A 19,115-nucleotide genomic window follows, 5' to 3' on the forward strand; every position below is an offset into this window, starting at 1 on the left:
AGAGCCTCTTGCGTCCTTGCTTGGTATGAATATTTAGCCAGGAGAGTTTAGCTGACACTTTAGTTTTGGGTACAGCAGACAATTCCAAATCCAGGCCAGCTCTCTGGCAGCTAGCTGTATGGGCTTTGTCATGTGGTTAGAATCAAAACCTCATTTAATGAAAGGCCTGCAGGCAGCCAGGCATGGATATGCAGGCTAAGGAAGTAGTTTGTGTAGCTATTCTGATTGTCTTTTTAAAGGAGTAGAAGACCTGTAATAAGAGCATATTGATTTTCAGTGATAAGAGTATTATAACTTTGAAACTGTTCTTTCTAATGAATTGTGGGGACTGCTTGTTGTACACAGATTAGCCTTATAAAGAGGTTTAGAATATCTTGATTGTTGAAGACGTTTTTGTTATCCAGCAGAATTTCCAGAAACTTTGAAGTACTACTATGGAAGAAATAACAGGGTAGGACCATTTGATGAGTGCAGGTCCTCAGCTCTCTATAGAGAAATGCACTGAGATAGTGGGGTTGGTATTCTGCCAGTTAGAGTAAGGAATTATATCGAATCTTTGATGTGCATTTAGGTTTTATAAATTTTACAATTGAAAACGTATGGGTTTACTAAGCCTTTTATACCTCTACACATACTACCTTGAAATACCAACATACTTAGTTGTAATGGTTACAAAGGCTACTTTAGCTAGTCTTGTCACCTGAATCTAACATCTGGTTCTAGGTATAATTTCCTACTATGTCACTAGTGTTATTTTGCTACAGTAGCTGAAAAATATGTGATAATGATGAGGCAAAACACATAGGAATCATAATACAGCTATGACTGCAACGATGACCATCTACAAACATGGACAGCCAGTTTAAGTCCTAGGTGGGAATGGGCACCACAAGCCTGACCAGGCCCTACACGGTGTTAGAGTGTAACATAATTTACAATTTACTTTGCCAGTTTACCAGTTTTCATTGCTATCTGTGGATGTCAGCAGTCTAACATTCTTTCTGAAAGTTCTTATAGGCATTTACTTTTAGACTAGTCCATAGACCCTAGGCTTGAGGGCTGGTGTTGTTTTTTCACATCTGTTAATTCTGCTCCTTGCACCATTGCTAATAAAGAGTACTGGTATTAGATTTTCTTCTAAAACTTAATGCTCTCATTTTGTCAGTTGTATCTTATGATTGGTTTGTCTTCTATGAGACAGGTTAACATAAAAGGATAATGGCATCTGAGTGGTTCCAAATTGCATTACAGCCCCTGCAGTGAAAGCCCTACAGATCTATAGGGGAGCAATAGTTTTCTGGGCTGGCGATGGAGGATTAGAGAGCATTTCCTGTTGTCCTAATGCTTTTGTTAAAAGGCTTTAATTCCACTAGAGTGGCTTTACTGATGTATTTCATCTTTTCTTCTCTGTTTAGAAAAGCATTCATATTTCATGTCCAAAGGAAAATGCATCTTCGAAGTTTTTGGCACCGTATACCACTTTTTCCAGGATTCATGCAAAGAGTGTAAGTGTTTTGAGCCTGACCTGTGGTGGCGCAGTAGATAAAGCGTTGACCTAGAATGCTGAGGTTGCCGGTTTGAAACCTCGGGTTTGCCTGGTCAAGGCACATAAGGGAGTTGATGCTTCCTGCTCCTCCCCCTGTTCTATCTCTTTCCTCCCTCTCTCTCTCTCTCTCTCTCTAATAAAAATGAATAAATAAAATCTAAAAAAAGAATGTGTTTTGATAAAATAAGGAGAAATAAAATACAGGTACCCTGTTAATTTTTTTTGCATCTACTTGTCTTGTGCTATAAACATTTATAAGTAATATGTCTTTCATTTATTTTGATTATAAGATAAGAGCTGATGAAGTATGATAACTGGTACTTGGAATCACATAGAATATGTGCATAAATCCACTCACTGGTATCTTAGACAAAGGAATTGTGAAATGAAATTTTCTTATCTGTTTTTGCAGAGCTATTTACTGGCTTTTGGATAATGATGATAGTAGCTGATATTTGCATAATTTGCTATTGCTTGTAATTTTAGCCCTTTGCCTACAGGACAGGGACATTTTCTCAAATTCTAAGTACAGCTATTGAGGAATAGTTTTATTTTTTCTGTGTTTTTTTTTTACACAGAGAGTCAGAGAGAGGGATAGACAGGGACAGACAGACAGGAACGGAGAGATGAGAAGCATCAATCATTAGTTTTTCGTTGCACATTGCAACACCTTAGTTGTTCATTAATTGCTTTCTCATATGTTCCTTGACCGCGGGCCTTCAGCAAACCAAGTGACCCCTTACTCGAGCCAGTGACCTTGGCTCCAAGCTGGTGAGCTTTGCTCAAACCAGATGAGCCCGCGCTCAAGCTGGCGACCTCGGGGTCTCAAACCTGGGTCCTCCACATCCCAGTCCAACACTCTATCTACTGTGCCACTGCCTGGTCAGGCAGGAATAGTTTTCTTTCTTTTTTTTTTTCTTTAGTGTGAGAGAAAGACAGAGACAGACGAGAGATGAGAAGCATCAACTCGTAGATGTGGCATTTTGGTTGTTCATTGATTACTTCTCATAGGTGCCTTGACTGAGAGGCTCCAGCTAAGCCAGTGACACCTTGTTCAAGCCACTGACCTTTGGATCAAGCCAGCAACCATGGGGTCATATCTATGATCCCAGGCCCAAGCTGGCGACCGTGCCATGTTGGTGAGCCCATCCTCAAGCCAGAAACCTTGGAGTTTCGAACCTGTGTCCTCAGGGTCCCAGGTCAGTGCTATATCCACTGCACTATCACCTGGTCAGGCGAGGAATAAATTTCTTTTTTTTTTTTTAATTTTTATTTTATTTATTCATTTTAGAGAGGAGAGAGAGAGGGAGAGAGAGAGAGAAGAGAGAGACAGGGGGGAGGAGCTGGAAGCACCAACTCCCATATGTGCCTTAACCAGGCAAGCCCAGGGTTTCGAACCGGCGACCTCAGCATTTCCAGGTCGATGCTTTATCCACTGCACCACCACAGGTCAGGAGAGGAATAAATTTCGAGGTCTATATGATAAAGCTCTTTCTACTATTGTGGCTTTTGAAAGTAGAAGTGAAAAATAGGTGGATAAACTGGTTATATTAAAACCTTCCAGCCCTGGCTGGTTGGCTCAGCAGTAGAGCATCGGCCCGGCATGTGGAAGTCCCAGGTTCAATTTCCGGCCAGGGAACATGGGAGAAGTGCTCATCTGCTTCTCCCCCCTTCCCCCTTCCTTTATCTCTGTCTCTTTCTTCTTCCTCAGTCAAGGCTCAATTGGAGCAAAGTTGGCCCGGGCACTAAGGATAGCTCCATGGCCTCCACCTCAGGTGCTAGAATGGCTCTGATTGCAGCAGAGCAACGCCCCATGGTGGGCTTACGGGGTGGATCCTGGTTGGGCAGATGCGGGAGTCTGTGTGGTGTCCCCCCTCCCTTGCTTCTCACTTCGGAAAATCCAAAAAAACAAAAAAACCTTCCACTTTTGTTGTGTGGTACATTTTTAAAAATAGCTATTTTTTCCCCTTATTGCAAAATAAATATGTGTTTAGGGATGAAAATTTAGGAAACAACAGAAAGTGAATCACTTTTCTTTTTCTAATCTAAAGATTACTTCTGTAAACTTTTGTTATATAGCCTTTATTAATAACAAGCATAGTGTAATAACTAACATTTACTGATTACCTATGTGCCAGCATCGCGCTAAGCTTTTTTTTTTTTTTCCAAGTGAGAGGAGGAGAGATAGACAGACTCCCATGTGTGCCCCCACCGGGATGCACCCAGCGATTCTGTCTGGGGCTGATGCTCTGCCCATCTGGGGTCGATGTTGGCAACCAGGCTACTTTTAGTGCCTGAGGCAGAGGTTCTGTGGAGCCCTCCTCAATGCCTGGAGCCAATGTGCTCGAACAAGTTGAGCCATAGCTGCGGTAGGGAAAGAGAGTGAAGGGGGAAGAGAAAGGGTAGAGAAGCAGATGGTTGCTGCTCCTGTGTGCCCTGACTGGGAATTGAACCCAGGACATCCACACGCTAGGCCAATGCTCTAGAGTATTCTGAGTCAACTGGCTAGGGCCCGTGCTAAGTTTTATATATATCAGGGGTCCCCAAACTTTTTTCACAGGGGGCCAGTTCACTGTGCCTCAGACCGTTGGAGGGCCGGACTATAAACAAAACTATGAACAAATCCCTATGCACACTGCACATATCTTATTTTAAAGTAAAAAAACAAAAAGGGAACAAATACAATATTTAAAATAAAGAACAAGTAAATTTAAATCAACAAACTGACCAGTATTTCAATGGGAACTATGCTCCTCTCACTGACCACCAATGAAAGAGGTGCCCCTTCCAGAAGTGCAGCAGGGGCCGGATAAATGCCTCAGGGGGCCGCATGTGGCCCGCGGGCTATAGTTTGGGGACCCCTGATATATATCATTATTTGACTTGATCCTCCTAATCTTTCTTTTTTTTTTAAATTTATTGATTTTTGGGGAGAGAGAGATTGAGAGAGAGAGAGAGAAGCAGAAAGCATCTACTCATAGTAGTTGCTTCCTGTATGTGCCTTGACGGGCAAGCCCAGGGTTTCGAACCAGCGACCTTAGTGTTCCAGGTCTATGTTTTATCCACTACACCACCACAGGTCAGAACCAATCTTTTTTCTTTAAATGTTTTACCAAAATAAGCCCTTATAGTACCTGCTATTTTATTTTATTTTTTGAGTGTGAGAGAGAGACAGACAGACAGAGACAGGCAGGAAGGGAGAGAGATGAGAAACATCTACTCATAGTTGCAGCACCTTAGTTGTTCACTGATTGTCTTCTCATATGTGCCTTGACTGGGGGTTAGGGGCTGCAGCCGAGCCAGTGACCCCTTGCTCAAGCCAGAGACCATGAGGTCCTGTCTATGATCCCACGCTCAAGCCAGCAACCCCATGCTCAAGCTGGTGAGCCTGCGCTCAAGCCAGCAACCTTGAGGTTTCGAACCTGGGTCCTCGGCACCCAGTCCAACTGCTCTGTCCACTGCGCCACCACCTGGTCAGGCTTCCTTTTTCTTTAATAAAAGTTTGGAGGCAGGAAACAGCTGATATGACCTATAATCTACTCCTCAGTATTCTGTCACTTTGTAAGAAATGGATAATTTAGATGTAATTACTTTTTAGGTTTAGGAACCAGGGCCCCAAAGATAGGTAATACAAATAAATAACATAATATCCTGTCCCCTCCTGGGACAATACATTAAATGAGAGGACACAGTACAGTATAACAGAGTTTCTCAACCTTGGCACTACTGACATTTTGAGCTAGATAATTATTATAAAGGGACTTTTTTTTTTTTTCCTTTTTTAGAGAAAGAGAAAGAGGGGGAGGGGGAGAAGTGGGAAGCATCAGCTTATAGTAGTTTCTTCCTGCATGTGCCTTGACTGGGCAAGCCCAGGGTTTCGAACCGGCGACCTCAGTGTTCTAGGCCGACACTTTATCCACTGCACCACTGCAGATCGTAAAGGTGGTGGTGGGATTCGAATAATTTAACAACTGGTTCTCTGCCATAATGACCATTTTAAGTATAAAAAAAAGATATACGGAAAGGTAGTTTATTATATCATGCATTTAATATTTAAATGAGAACAATAAAAGAGGTATACAAAACTAGATTACATTATAAGAAAGAGTTTTAAAATATTAAAGAATACCTGACAAAAAACAATAAAACAGTTAAGATATTTCCATATTACTTCTTGATTGGCATCTTTTTCACGTATGTACGGAATGAACATTACTGCTGGTGCTTAGAATACACTGTTGAACAGATGAATGTTGAAAAGGAGTAAGGAATATAAATTTGTGATTTTCACATGGGGCGGCTGCCCAGGCGCCCACCTTAGAGAGAACCCTGATTACAAGTGCCATTTTAACAACTGGTTCACTAAAATGAACAAGAAATTGGGTTTTGGTTTTGCTGAACCACTGTGTAAAGGGGCTGTTCTGATGCACTGCAGGATGTTTAGCAGCATCCCAGTGAGGTACCACCTTCAGTTGTGACCACTGAAAATGTTTGCAGACATTGCCAAATATCCTCTAGGGAGCAAATTTGCCCTTGTCTGACAGCCCCTACAGTATATGAACATAGTGCTGAAGACTACTGGGGGAAGAAGTGATTAAATCCTTGGCAGAGTTGAGAAAACCACTTATCTTTTGAGAAGTAGGTTTTTTTAAAAAATTATTAATTGTTCCCCTTTTCTATTTTTTCCTTTTCTCTTATTTGAGCTTATTATTAAGTGATTCATAGATTTTTTTAATTTTTCAAGACTTTATTTGTTTTAGAGAAGAGAGGGAGAGAGAGTGAAAGAGAGAAGTGGGGAGGAGCAGGAAGCATCGACTCCCATGTGTGCCTTGACCAGACAAGCCCAGGGTTTCAAACCAGCAACTTCAGTGTTCCAGGTTGACACTTTATCCACTGTGCCACCACAGGACAGGCCTGATTCATAGATTTACTAATCACCTACTATATTCCAGGTATCCTTCTGGGCACTGGGGCTATAGCAATGAATAAAACTGTTGTAGAACTTCCATTCTGGGGGTGTGACACCAGACAGGATTTGCTGATGACTTGGATATGAGATGAGAGAGAAAATGAAGATTCGGGATAATTCTAAAAATTTTGGCCTGAGAAGTGGGTAAACTGTGGTGCTATTTACTGATTGGAGAGCAAGTAGTTGTATTGCTATGGAGCAGGGGAAATAAGAGTTCTGGTTTGGACATGTTTAGTTTGAGATGTCCACTCTGTAGCCAAAAGTAGATTCCTAGCAAGTGGTTGGATAGAAACCACCTGAGTCAGGAAAGAGGTTGGGCTATGTTGCTTTAGGGATTAAATTGATTTCAGAGTGAGTAGGTAAGTGTTTCAATATGTCTTATTTGCCTGACCAGGTGTTGGCGCAGTAGATAGAGCATTGGCCTGCCTGAGACCCTGAGGACCCAGGTTTGAAACCCCAAGGTTGCTAGCCTAAATGTGGGCTCATCCAGCTTGAGTGTGGGAGAGGGAGATTAGAAGCATCAACTCATAATTGCAGCACTTTAATTATTCATTCATTGCTTTTCTCCTATGTGCCCTGACTGCGGGGCTGCAGCTGAGCCAGTGACCCCTTGCTCAAACTAGCAACCTTGGGCTCAAGCCAGCGACCATGAGGTCATGTCTATGATCCCACAGTCAAGCCAGCAACCTAATGCTCAAGCTGGTGAGCCCGTGCACAAGCTGGTGACCTCAGGGTTTCGAACCTGGGCCCTCGACATCCCAGGCTGACACTCTATCCACTACACCAGTGCCTGGTCAGGCAATAAATAAAATCTTAAAAAGAAAACAAAAGGTATATCTCTTTGTTTCAAGAAATAAAACATGTTGGCTTTAGCCTTGTTGGGAGATTGGTGATGAAAGTCAACCTTTACATGAACCACCTGTCTTTTGTGTTGGGATGTCTGGGAGGAGTGTGAAATGGGAGATCTACAACATATTACAAGGGAAGACAAGCATTTCTTTATTTGTAACACTGGTTTGTTTTGTCTTTTGAAACAGATAACATGCCTGGATGTGTCCAGTGGTGGAGGCCTTGGTGTGTCTTCTAGTGCTGATGGGAGCATGAAAATCTGGCAGGCTTCCAACGGAGAGCTCAGAGTAAAGACTTTAGATACACTTTCAGGGTCATATACATGAAGGGTAGTCTAAGAAACCCTGGACTGGACCATAGGAAGAAGATTGTCGCATTCTAAAAATATAGTACCGTTGCACTTCACTCTTTGTTCTATTTGTTAATCTGAGAACCATCCTCGAGCTTGGTGATTTGCCAGAACAAATTGAGCTAGAACAGTGGAGGAGCCAGGCCAGTGAATGCCTAAGTGGGTAGTCCCTTGGTGTGAACTGCACTGAGTGATCAGTTTCTAAGACAGAGTAGCTAGACTGTTACACAGATTTATGGCTTAGCCTCCCCTTCTATTCAAAAGATTTTAAGAAGTGGTGAATAAAAGAGTCCCTAAGCCTCCTCAGCTTCTTGTATGTAGAACTATCCTAAGGATGACTGTGAGAGCTGTGGAGTTCAAATCCACATCTGTAGCCAAAGTCAGTAAGGGAGCCTACAGCTCTTAGAAAACTACATGGTAGACAGATGAGCTAATGAGATCCTTTGGACCACCTTATTTTTAAAACGCAGCATGTGAGTATAGTATATAGATACTTCATTTAAGAGACCAAGGATGTGGGAGGTAAGAAAGCATCAAGGATGCACAAGACAACTAGCCTGGAATTTTCTTTTGTTTTTCCAGAGAGTATTGGAAGGACATGTGTTTGATGTGAATTGTTGCAGGTTTTTCCCATCAGGCCTTGTGGTTCTGAGTGGGGGAATGGATGCCCAGCTAAAGATCTGGTCAGCTGAAGATGCTAGCTGCGTGGTGACCTTCAAAGGTCACAAAGGAGGTATGAACGGTGATTTTTTCCAAAAGGCTTCTCTGATGATCCCCATAAACAAATCACGAAAAAGATAGAAACAGCATGACTAGGGGATGGCATAGTGGATAGAGTGTTGGCCTGGGATGCCGAAGACCCAGGTTCGAGACTCCGAGGTTGCAGCTTGAGTGTGGGCTCACCAGCTTGAGCACGGGGTCACCAGCTTGAGCATGGAATCATAGACATGACCCCATGGTCGCTGGCTTGAGCCCAAAGGTCACTGCCTTGAAGCCCAAGGTCACTGGCTTGAGCCAAAGGTCACTGGTTTGAGCAAGGGGTCACTGGCTCTCTGGAGAGCCCCAGTGAGAAGCAATCAATAAACAACTAAGGAGCTGCAACAACGAATTGATGCTCCTCATCTCCCTGCCTACCTCTGTCCCTGTCTGTCCACCTTTCTCTATTTCTCTTGCTTAAAAAAAAAGATAGAAACAGAAGCCTGGTTTCCACAAAAATACAAGTAATTCAGACAACTGGCCATATAAATGAGCTGTTATTTCTCCAAAGGATGAGAAATTCTTTTACTGTTCAGTCTAGTTATTGCTATCTAGAACAAAATATCTTACAGATAGTTGTTTTCACAATTGATAAGAGGAAAATATTCTCCCCAGGAGAGCCTCTCTCTGCTTTTGTGCTGAGAAAGAGAGAGTGGGAGAGAGTAGCCCACATTTTCTCATTGTTAGTCCTTTGGCTGAGGTGACAGTAAAAGCAAGGTGGCACATGGCTTCATCACAACACAACAGAAATAGAGCATGAAACTAACAGTTTCTTTCCATGGATTTAAATCACAGTTCAGATTTTTTAAATGGATTATCTATATAACCAGTTGATATGAGATTATAGAAACAGTGAGCATATCTTCCCTTTGTAACTGATTGGTTGGTTGGTTGGAAAAAATAAATTTAGAGATGTTTTATCCTTAATTGAAATGTTGAAAAGGTAACAAATAATGTTATTTTTATTTTATAACTTTGGATATTTTGAAAATGTAATAATGTCCCCAAATAATTCCTTAATGTGTTCCCTCCTTTGGAACTATATACACACTATACCACTCATTTGGGAATTATGTATTACCCTATACTTAACGGTATTTAACCCAATGTTTTTGCCTTATGTATGTGACTATATTGTAAATAAGTTGTGTGTAGAGATTAAGCTTTAAATTTTAATATTTCTTTATAATGCCTTTGTCAGATAACATACAGATTATCTAACAGACACATTTTAATCCTAGCAAATACATGGTTTACTTCTAAACTGTAAGTACACGGCTGCATTGAGAGGGAATAGAAAGGATATTTGGAGACTTCTTTGCATTCAGCCTGAAGAACTGGCAGATCTAAGGAGTCAGGGCAGCCTGTGCAGTCTAGGAGCCAAAGGAGTCTAGACAAATGCTGGGAGATTCCCCTCCATTCTGGCTTGCCTGCTGAATGTGAGGTGCAGGGGAACTTTCCAGTGGAACAGCACGTGACTGTGCACGTTGAACTTAACAAAATGTGTATTCAACACGAATGCACACTCAGTCAACTTACAACCCCTTTGAATACTGCAGTTACTGAGTGGACCCACCCCATGGATCCTAAGCTCCCAACGTCCTTCAGTTCTCCTTAAGAATACATGAGTGTGGCCTGACCTGTGGTGGCGCAGTGGATAAAGCATCGACCTGGAAATGCTGAGGTTGCCGGTTTGAAACCCTGGGCTTGCCTGGTCAAGGCACATATGGGAGTTGATGCTTCCAGCTCCTCTCCCCTTCTCTCTCTCTGTCTCTCTCTCCTCTCTCCCCCTCTCTGTCTCTTTCTCTCCCTCTCTCTCTCCTCTCTAAAAAAAAAAATGAATAAAATTTTAAAAAAAATTAAAAAAAAAAAAAAGAATACATGAGTGTCACTTGCCTTAGAGTGGGTTACAGAAAGTTTGTTCATCTGATTTCAGCTTTTATTCATGCAGTTTGTTCCAGTCTTTTGGCCTGTGAGAAAGTCCTGGGTGGGGGTTGAAAAGGAAAACTTTCTAGGTGGCAGCTCTTTGGTGTTACTTGAAATTTGTACACAGGTCTTACTAGTCATAGTGCCCTAGCCACAGCTATAGAATCCAGCTATGGGCACATGCTTTTTACAACTGCTTTTTGTTGTTGTTGTTTTTTGTCTCTGGCTAGATAGCTCAGTTGGTTGGAGCATTGTCCCAATACACCAAGATTGTGGGTTTGATCCTGGTCAGGGCACATACAGGAATCAACCAATGAATACATAAATGAGCAGAAAAACAAGTCAATAACTCTCTCCTTCTCTCTGTTAAAAGACAAACAAAAAATATGTTTTTTTAAGCCTACATCATTTCCATGGAACTCAATAACATTTTAGCCTGACCAGGTGGTTGCGCAGTGGATAGAGCCTTGGACTGCGATGCAGAGGACTCAGGTTCAAGAACCCGAATTTGGCCCTGGCCGGTTGGCTCAGTGGTAGAGCGTTGGCCTGGTGTGCAGAAGTCCCGGGTTCGATTCCCAGCCAGGGCACACAGGAGAAGCGCCCATCTGCTTCTCCACCCCTCCCCCTCTCCTTCCTCTCTGTCTCTCTCTTCCCCTCCCGCAGCGGGGCTCCATTGGAGCAAAGATGGCCCGGGCGCTGGGGATGGTTCCTTGGCCTCTGCCCCAGGTGCTAGAATGGCTCTGGTCACAACAGAGCGACGCCCCGGAGGGGCAGAGCATCGCCCCCTGGTGGGCAGAGCGTCGCCCCCTGGTGGGTGTGCCGGGTGGATCCCGGTCGGGCACGTGCGGGAGTCTGTCTGACTGTCTCTCCCTGTTTCCAGCTTCAGAAAAATACAAAAAAAAAAAAAGAACCCGAGTTCATCAGCTTGAGCACAGGCTCATCTGGTTTGAGCAAAAGCTCACCAGCTTGGACCCAAGCTCACTGGCTCGAGCAAGGGGTTACTCAGTCTGCTGAAGGCCTGCAGTCAAGGCACATATGAGAAAGCAATCAATGAATAACTAAGGTGTCGTAATGAAAAACTGTTGATTGATGCTTCTCATCTCTCTTCGTTCCTGTCTGTCTGTCCCTATCTATCCCTCTCTCTGACTCTCTGTCTGTCCCTGTAAAAAAAAAAAAGATGGTGACTAACCCTTTCTATTCTCAATGGAAGCAGGAGGATATTTTTAAGACACTGATTTTCAAACAGAACTTTCTAAAATGCCTATTTAATTTTTGTTTTTAAAAAAAACAAACAGATTTTAGGCCCTGGCCGGTTGGCTTAGTGGTAGAGCATCGGCCTGGCATGCAGGAGTCCCAGGTTCGATTCCCGGCCAGGGCACACGGTAGATGTGCCTATCTGCTTCTCAACCCCTCCCCCTCTCCTTCCTCTCTGTCTCTCTCTTCCCCTCCCACAGTCAAGGCTCCATTGGAGCAAAGTTGGCCCAGGCGCTGAGGATGGCTCCATGGTCTCTGCCTCAGGCGCTAGAATGGCCCTGGTTGCAATAGAGCATCGCCCCCTGGTGGGCATGCCGGGTGGATCCTGTCAGGCACATGCAGGAGTCTGTCTGACTGCCTCCCCGTTTCCAACTTTAGAAAGATACAACCCCCCTCCCCAAAAAAACCCCAAACAGATTTTAAAGCCAAAATAATATCTTGAAAACCACTGTTCTAGAACACTTCACTAAAATTACTTTCAAAGCTTCTTTTTCCATGTCTGTCTCTCATAGCTGGTCTTTGAACCATTGAGAAGTAGGGATTCTGTTCTATTTATTTGTTTTTCTAGCAGTTGAACATGCCCAGCATGTAGTATATATCCAGTACATGTTTGTGAAGGAATGGAGTTGTTTATGCAAATCTGTCTTCTCTGCCCCTGTAGTTTCTTTTCTGCCTACTCTGTCAGGGTCTTTTTTTTCCTCTCTTGCCAGGTATCCTAGATACAGCCATTGTTGATCGGGGGAGGAATGTGGTATCTGGTTCTCGAGATGGAACAGCGCGACTTTGGGATTGTGGGCGCTCAACCTGCCTGGGAGTCATTGCAGACTGTGGTTCTTCCATCAATGGAGTGGCAGTGGGTGCTGCTGACAACTCCATCAACCTGGGCTCCCCTGAGCAGACGCCCAGTAAGTTGATACTAATCTGTGAGCTTGTTTTGTTTCCTTAGACCCCTTCAGTATTTACCTTAGTTTCTCCTTTTTCTCCTTGTCCTTTCCTGCTCTGTAACTGGTATTTATTTCTATTTTCACCATAAGATTAATATTTGTTACAAACCTACTGTGTTTCTGTTGCTTTGAAATCTACAAAGAAACTATATGTTATAGTTACTGCATTTGAGTAATTATTGATACAATTTAATACCAGGTGAGATTAATGCCTGTAAAACAGAACAGTAAAATTTTGGCTGAAATAATTTAGTGATTCTTGGAAGAAGAGAGAGTTTGAGATTAGTGTTGATGAGAAAGGGGTCACAAAAGAAGTTGACTTTAACCTTAAAGGATGGATTCCAATTGAACAGACAAGAACAGGAAGGATGGGAGAATGGAACTAGGGCAGGGTCACCAGTGACTCCATGTTGCCTCATCTAGTCTCTGTTCTTATCTTTCTCAGTTCTCTGCAGGGTTCAACATAGTCCACTCCTCGTATCAGGGGACTTCTTTCTTGGCTTCTGTGATACCACGCTACACTGCATTTCTTCCCATCTCACTGACTGCTGCTTCTTAGTCTCCCTTTATAAACCTCCTTCATTCTACCTTTAAATATTGAAGGCTCCTCAACTCTATAGTTTTTCCCTCAGTGATTCAGCTCTAGTATTATATGTAAGCTGGTGATTTCCAAAAATATAAAGTTATAGACCTCTCTAAAACCTGAGTTTTAGACTCTATTTAGATGTGTAACAGACAACTCATACTTACCTTGTCTGACAAGGAGTGCTTTATTCCCCCACCCCCACATCTGTTTTTCCCCATCTTTCATTTGCTCAAACCTAAAGCCTAGGATTTATTCACAGTTCACTCCCGCCTCTCCTCATGCTCCACATTAGCAAAGTCTGTCATCTCTACCTTCAAAGGGTTTCTGATTTTTCCACCTTACCCTCTCCTCCTCACTCTTCCTCCTGCCCACATCTTGGTCCAGTCTGTCATCATCTATTGCTTGTACTAATCTCCTATAATCCATTCTCCTCAGAGCAACCATGTGGTCATTTAAAAAACATAAATCAGGCCCTGGCCGGTTGGCTCAGTGGTAGAGCGTCGGCCTGGCGTGCAGAAGTCCCGGGTTCGATTCCCGGCCAGGGCACACAGGAGAAGCGCCCATCTGCTTCTCCACCCCTCCCCCTCTCCTTCCTCTCTGTCTCTCTCTTCCCCTCCCGCAGCCGAGGCTCCACTGGAGCAAAGATGGCCCGGGCGCTGGGGATGGCTCCTTGGCCTCTGCCCCAGGCGCTAGAGTGGCTCTGGTCGCAACAGAGCGACTCCCCGGAGGGGCAGAGCATCGCCCCCTGGTGGGCGTGCCGGGTGGATCCCGGTTGGGCACATGCGGGAGTCTGTCTGACTTTCTCTCCCGTTTCCGGCTTCAGAAAAATACAGGAAAAAAACCCAAAAAACATAAGTCACATCACCTTCTCTTCTCCAGTGACTTCATTTTATGCACATAATTAAAACTTTAACCCTTTACCATGGCTTATTACAAAACCCTTACACTTTCTGACCCCTGCATTCCTCTGTATCCTGGTGTACCAGCCTTTGCCAGGGCCACTGTGTTCCAGCCACAGGTCTTCTGATTGTTATTTTAGCACACAGACTCTGCCAGCCAGTACTTTTCAAAACTCTTCACATGACTGGCTTCTGTTTACCATTCCCATATCACTTATAAAGTGGCCCCATGGAGCCTTTTTAAAGTTACCTTCCCCCTCAATCCAATCCTACATCTATATGACTTTTGGTCATATATTCCTGTTTTATTTCCTGTGTAGAACTCATCACTGTCTGAAAGTATCTCACTTGTTGACCTATTCCACTATTTCCTACTTCCACTAGGGTCCTGAAGAGTAAGGACGTGGTTGGTTTGTACATCACTATTTCCTCAGCACCCAGAGTAGTGTCCAATACATAGTAGAATCTCAATAAATATTTAGTGAATGAATGGATGAATTTTCTCTAGACTATAAGATCCTTGAGGGCAGAGACTCTATTTTATTGAACATTGCACCCTGCTCCTAGTATGGTACTGTTTCTTGTCACATTGCAAAGCACTTAACAATAGTATATTTAAGTTGGATGTATTGAAATATATTTTACATAAAGTAAAAGTCACTCTTTTTTAATTGCACAGTTCTATGAGTTTGACAGATGTGTACAGTCATAAATAATACCACAGAAAAGATATAGTACATAATAAGTGCTTTTTTAAATTAATGAGTGAATTACACAACAGATAACTCAGTAAACAGGTATTAGTATCTGTGCTTTCTGGGGACCGCCAGCTGATCAGCCCATTATTGACATAGCTCATCTGTCATGCAGGTGAACGGGAGGTTGGAACAGAATCCAAGATGCTGCTGTTGGCCCGGGAAGATAAGAAGCTTCAGTGCTTGGGACTTCAGAGCAGGCAGCCGGCAAGTGATTCCTCTAAGATCTGCGAACTCTAGGGCAAGCTGGGTCACTCTGATTCTTGGAAAGCTATTTGGGAAACATTTCTACATGCTCGCTGTGCTCACCTCTTGAGGGAGCTGCATGAGTGAGTGGCAGTACATGGTAGTGATTAAGAGCATGGGATTTGGAATAGGGCAACATTGAAATCTCAGCTCTTCTACTTAATGTCTGTGACAATGGACAGGTTCCTTAAGCTCTCTGACCCTGAGTCTCTTTATCAAACTGGACCTGGGTCCTGGCCAGTGGCTCAGTGTATAGAGGATCAGCCTGGTGTATGTACGTCCCCAGTTCAATCCCTAGTCAGGGCACACAGGAGAAGTAACCATCTGCTTCCCCTCTCCCTGCTTCTCTCCCTCTTCCCCTCCCACAGCCAGTGGCTCCATTGGTTCGAGCATGGCCCCAGGCACTGAGGATAGCTCCATCGGAGCACATCGGCCTCAGGGACTAAAAATAGCTTGATAGTCTATTATCAGCCCCAGATGGGGTCGCTGGGTGGATCCCAGTTGGGGCACATGCAGGAGTCTGCCTCACTATCTCCCTTCGCCCCCCAAAAAAATATAAATAAAAAAAGTAATTAAAATATAAACTGGATCTGGTAGCATTTATAGGGTTATGTGATTAGGATTAAGTGCTCTACTGCTTTGTGACCTTTGTTAAGTCACTTTCCCTCTGGCCCTTCATGTGCTATATGTAAAATGATACAGTTGTATATATTTCTTTCTACCTCTACGGTAACATGAAGGAATTCTGAGTAAAGAACTCATGTACTCGCCTAACCGGACGGTGATACAGTGAATAGAGTGTCGGCCTGGAATGCTGAGGATCCAGGTTCGAAACCCCAAGCTTGCCAGTTTGAGTGTGGAGTCTCTGGCTTGAGCAAGGGGTCACTGGCTCTGCTGTAGCCCCCTGGTCAAGGCACATAAGAAAAAGCAATCGGTGAGCAACTAAGGTGCCTCAACTATGAGTTAATGCTTCTCATCTTTCTCCCTGTCTGCCTTATGTGTCTGTGTATCTCTCTCACGCATGCAAAAAAAAAAAGAAGAAAAAAAACTCATGCGTTCAGGACTCTAGATCAGATAATGATCAGAATGTCATTTATAGAAAAATAATTAGTTGGATTTTCTTTCTTCGTCCTCTGAGGTTTTGCTAGGCATACTGTGTTCTTAAACTCTGAGTTCCCTGGGAGTAGGTTTTAGAAATTTCTTTCCAGCTCCTGTCATCATCACCCAGATAACTTTAATGATTTGGTTTGGCCTTCGGCAGTTTATCTCACTTCCTTGTGCTGGTGACGTTTGCATTTTCAGAGTTTGTTCCAGGAACATCACTAATATCTATCATACTGCCTTTGCACTCTGAATTTCCATGCTGGCTTTTACTTCCAGAGGGAAATCAAGGATTTTTGTTTGTTTTGCTTTGCTTTGCTTTCTTTCTTTTTTAGAACATTCAAGAGAGAAATGATCATTTTGAGCTAACAGTAAGGAATAAATAAAAATTTTCTTTTTCAAGTACACAGGGAGAATTGTGATTCTTTAACTTGCCGCTTTATTTAAGCTTGGGGTTTTTTCTACGAAGTACCTTCCTTAACAAAGCATTTAGAAGTGATATGAAGCAAACCTTCAATGTGTGAATTGCAAGTGTTACTCAAATAAAAAGTTGTAATGAGAAGGGGGAATGAAGGATTTTTAGTGTCAGTGTATGGAGGGGTAGTAGTCTGAAAATTGCTGCCTCAGAGTATTGCACAGTATAAACTGCTAAAGCCCTCAGCCAAGCAGCCTCTCGGGTTCCTGGAATCCTAGGAGTGCTGCTTCCTCAGTTGTTGGTGAACGCATAGTTTAGATCAAGAATACTTAAAGGGGAAAGAAAGAAAATATCTCTAAAAACAGTAAAATTTTTCTCTTCTTGGTGCCTGTTTATCTCTGGAAACAAATTAGGCTTTAGCAGCATTTTTTGTCTCCTACTTGTTCCCAGGTGTTCCTCTTTATTGGCTCGGATGCCTTCAACTGCTGTACTTTTCTCTCTGGCTTCTTGCTGTTGGCTGGGACACAGGATGGAAACATTTATCAGCTGGACGTGAGGAGTCCTGGGTGAGTCACCATTCGTTTGCATGATGGGGACCTTCTACAGAGTGGAAATTTTTATCGGCTTTAACATTGATTTAGCTTAGCATGTAGGTAATTGTTGAATCAGGGTATATTTTTCCATTTATAAAGATTTTCTGGTGTGAATTGTCTAATTGTTCTTATTCTTGGAATCATATTAAAAGGTAATTTGATTCATACTATCATGATTGTCCTATTGTAGTGATTGCTTTGGAAATTAAGCTTAAATAATGAATTAATATTTCACTTTAAAGTGATTGTGTAAAATTTAATTTTAAGGAGCTCAGTAATTTTCTCTATGGTATTAGATCTGCATTGGCCTAAGATTAATCATTTTTCAAGTTCAAATAAACCAACTCTGGTTTTTTATTTAGTTTTGATCATAACATATCTAAACAGGCCTTATTCTGGTCTTAGGGGTATCCAGAGAAAATCACACACCCTCTCTGTCCCAGGATTTAACAATATCTGCAATTTCTTCATCCATTTCGTTCAACTCATATATTTACTGAATGGCTTCTGTGGGCAACAGGCTGTCTGCAGGGCGCTGAAAAACAAAAGATATAGCCTCTGCCTTTGAGGCATTTGGAGTCTAATGGTAACACTGGACAAGTAAAAGGCTATTGTGATGAAGTGTGATCAATGGTCTGACAGGGTGATTCACAGGACTATGAGGAAGCTCTGAGGTGAGGGGAGAAGGTGAGGTTGCTTCTCCAAGGAGATGAGGCTTTGATTGCATATCGTTCTGTAGGAAGGTACAATGCAAAGAAGAAAGGGTCCTGCCCAAGGTAGAATAGCATATAGAGAAGCATGAAGGCATATGAAAGAATGGCACTTTCAGGGATCCCTGAGTGGTCTAATATGACAAGTATGCACCCTACTGACAGGGCAGCAGTGAAGAATGATGCTAGACAGGAAGGCGGGAATTTGCTTAGAAAAGACTTCTATTCCTCTCCTGGCCAGGTAACTTGGTTGGAGCATTGTCACCGATATGTGTGTGTGTGTGTGTGTGTGTGTGTGTGTGTGTGTGTGTGTGTGTGTCTCTCTCTCTCTCTCCCATTCTCTCTCCCTCCCTCCCTCCCTCCCTTTCTCCCTCCCTCTCCTCTCTCCCTCCTACTTCCCCTCCTTCTCCTACTCCCTTTCCCCCTCTTTCCCTCTATCTCTAAAATCTATAATTAAAAAAAACAACAACAAGTAAGACTTTTACATACCAGGTTAAGGAGTTTGTACTTTATTCTAAGACTAGTGAAGAAATTGTAGCTAACGAGTGACTGGCATATACTTTTCTTTTATAATTTAAGTGACTATTTTTATACTTGTTTTTGCTTCCCTGGAGAGAGAGACTCTCTGATCATTATTGTAAAATCACTCTTATATGTATATAAAATTGATTCTCACTCTTCTGTTTACAGAGTCCTGACAATTTTAATGATCTATAACTATCTTAATTGTCTATAAGTAAAAAGATTAGCATACCCTTGTCAGACCTTCCTAAAAACTGGAGATATTGGTGGTGCCCAGGTTTATTCAACTCAATGGCATGTTTAGATATATGTTTAGATTCACTCCAGAGTGTTTTTGAATGAGTTATTTTGATCTACCATTTAAGAATCTTGCAGGAAAGAAGATGTATGAATGTTTAATCTCTATCCACCTATGTCCTGTTTTCTGTTATATATAAATATTTAGTAGTATATAGTCAGGCACTGCTTTTGAAGAAGAAAACTAAAATTTCCACTTTTCCTCTGAACCCTAGGGCTCCAGTGCAAGTCATCCACAGGTCAGGAGCTCCAGTTCTGTCCCTGCTGAGATTCAGAGACGGATTCATTGCTAGCCAAGGTGGGTCAGAGACCAGTGGAGAGAGGTGGCTCCACACAGTTCAGTTAAACATAGGTTTAAGTGCCTGGTCTATGGCTGGGCTAGGGCGTGGTCCTCCATG

General features: G+C 42.8%; 1 protein-coding gene across 6 annotated transcripts in view; it reads left to right on the forward strand.

Moving 5' to 3' along the window:
• Positions 1-19,115, forward strand: part of PAAF1 (proteasomal ATPase associated factor 1) — a 48,420-nt gene that overhangs the window by 18,635 nt on the left and 10,670 nt on the right. For 3 of the 6 annotated variants that reach the window (XM_066368131.1, XM_066368138.1, XM_066368180.1), the window contains exons 4-10: positions 1,416-1,505; positions 7,553-7,651; positions 8,296-8,446; positions 12,360-12,554; positions 14,949-15,040; positions 17,046-17,161; positions 18,933-19,015. In XM_066368131.1, the coding sequence (XP_066224228.1) occupies positions 1,416-1,505; positions 7,553-7,651; positions 8,296-8,446; positions 12,360-12,554; positions 14,949-15,040; positions 17,046-17,161; positions 18,933-19,015 (826 nt within the window). Of the gene's footprint in view, positions 1-1,415; positions 1,506-2,613; positions 2,746-6,909; positions 6,962-7,552; positions 7,652-8,295; positions 8,447-12,359; positions 12,555-14,948; positions 15,041-17,045; positions 17,162-18,932; positions 19,016-19,115 lie in introns of those variants that run through there. The other 3 variants (XM_066368170.1, XM_066368161.1, XM_066368149.1) reach the window with 3 other exon arrangements.

This window comes from Saccopteryx leptura, chromosome 1 (genome assembly GCF_036850995.1).
Source record: "Saccopteryx leptura isolate mSacLep1 chromosome 1, mSacLep1_pri_phased_curated, whole genome shotgun sequence".
NCBI classification, from domain to species: domain Eukaryota; kingdom Metazoa; phylum Chordata; class Mammalia; order Chiroptera; family Emballonuridae; genus Saccopteryx; species Saccopteryx leptura.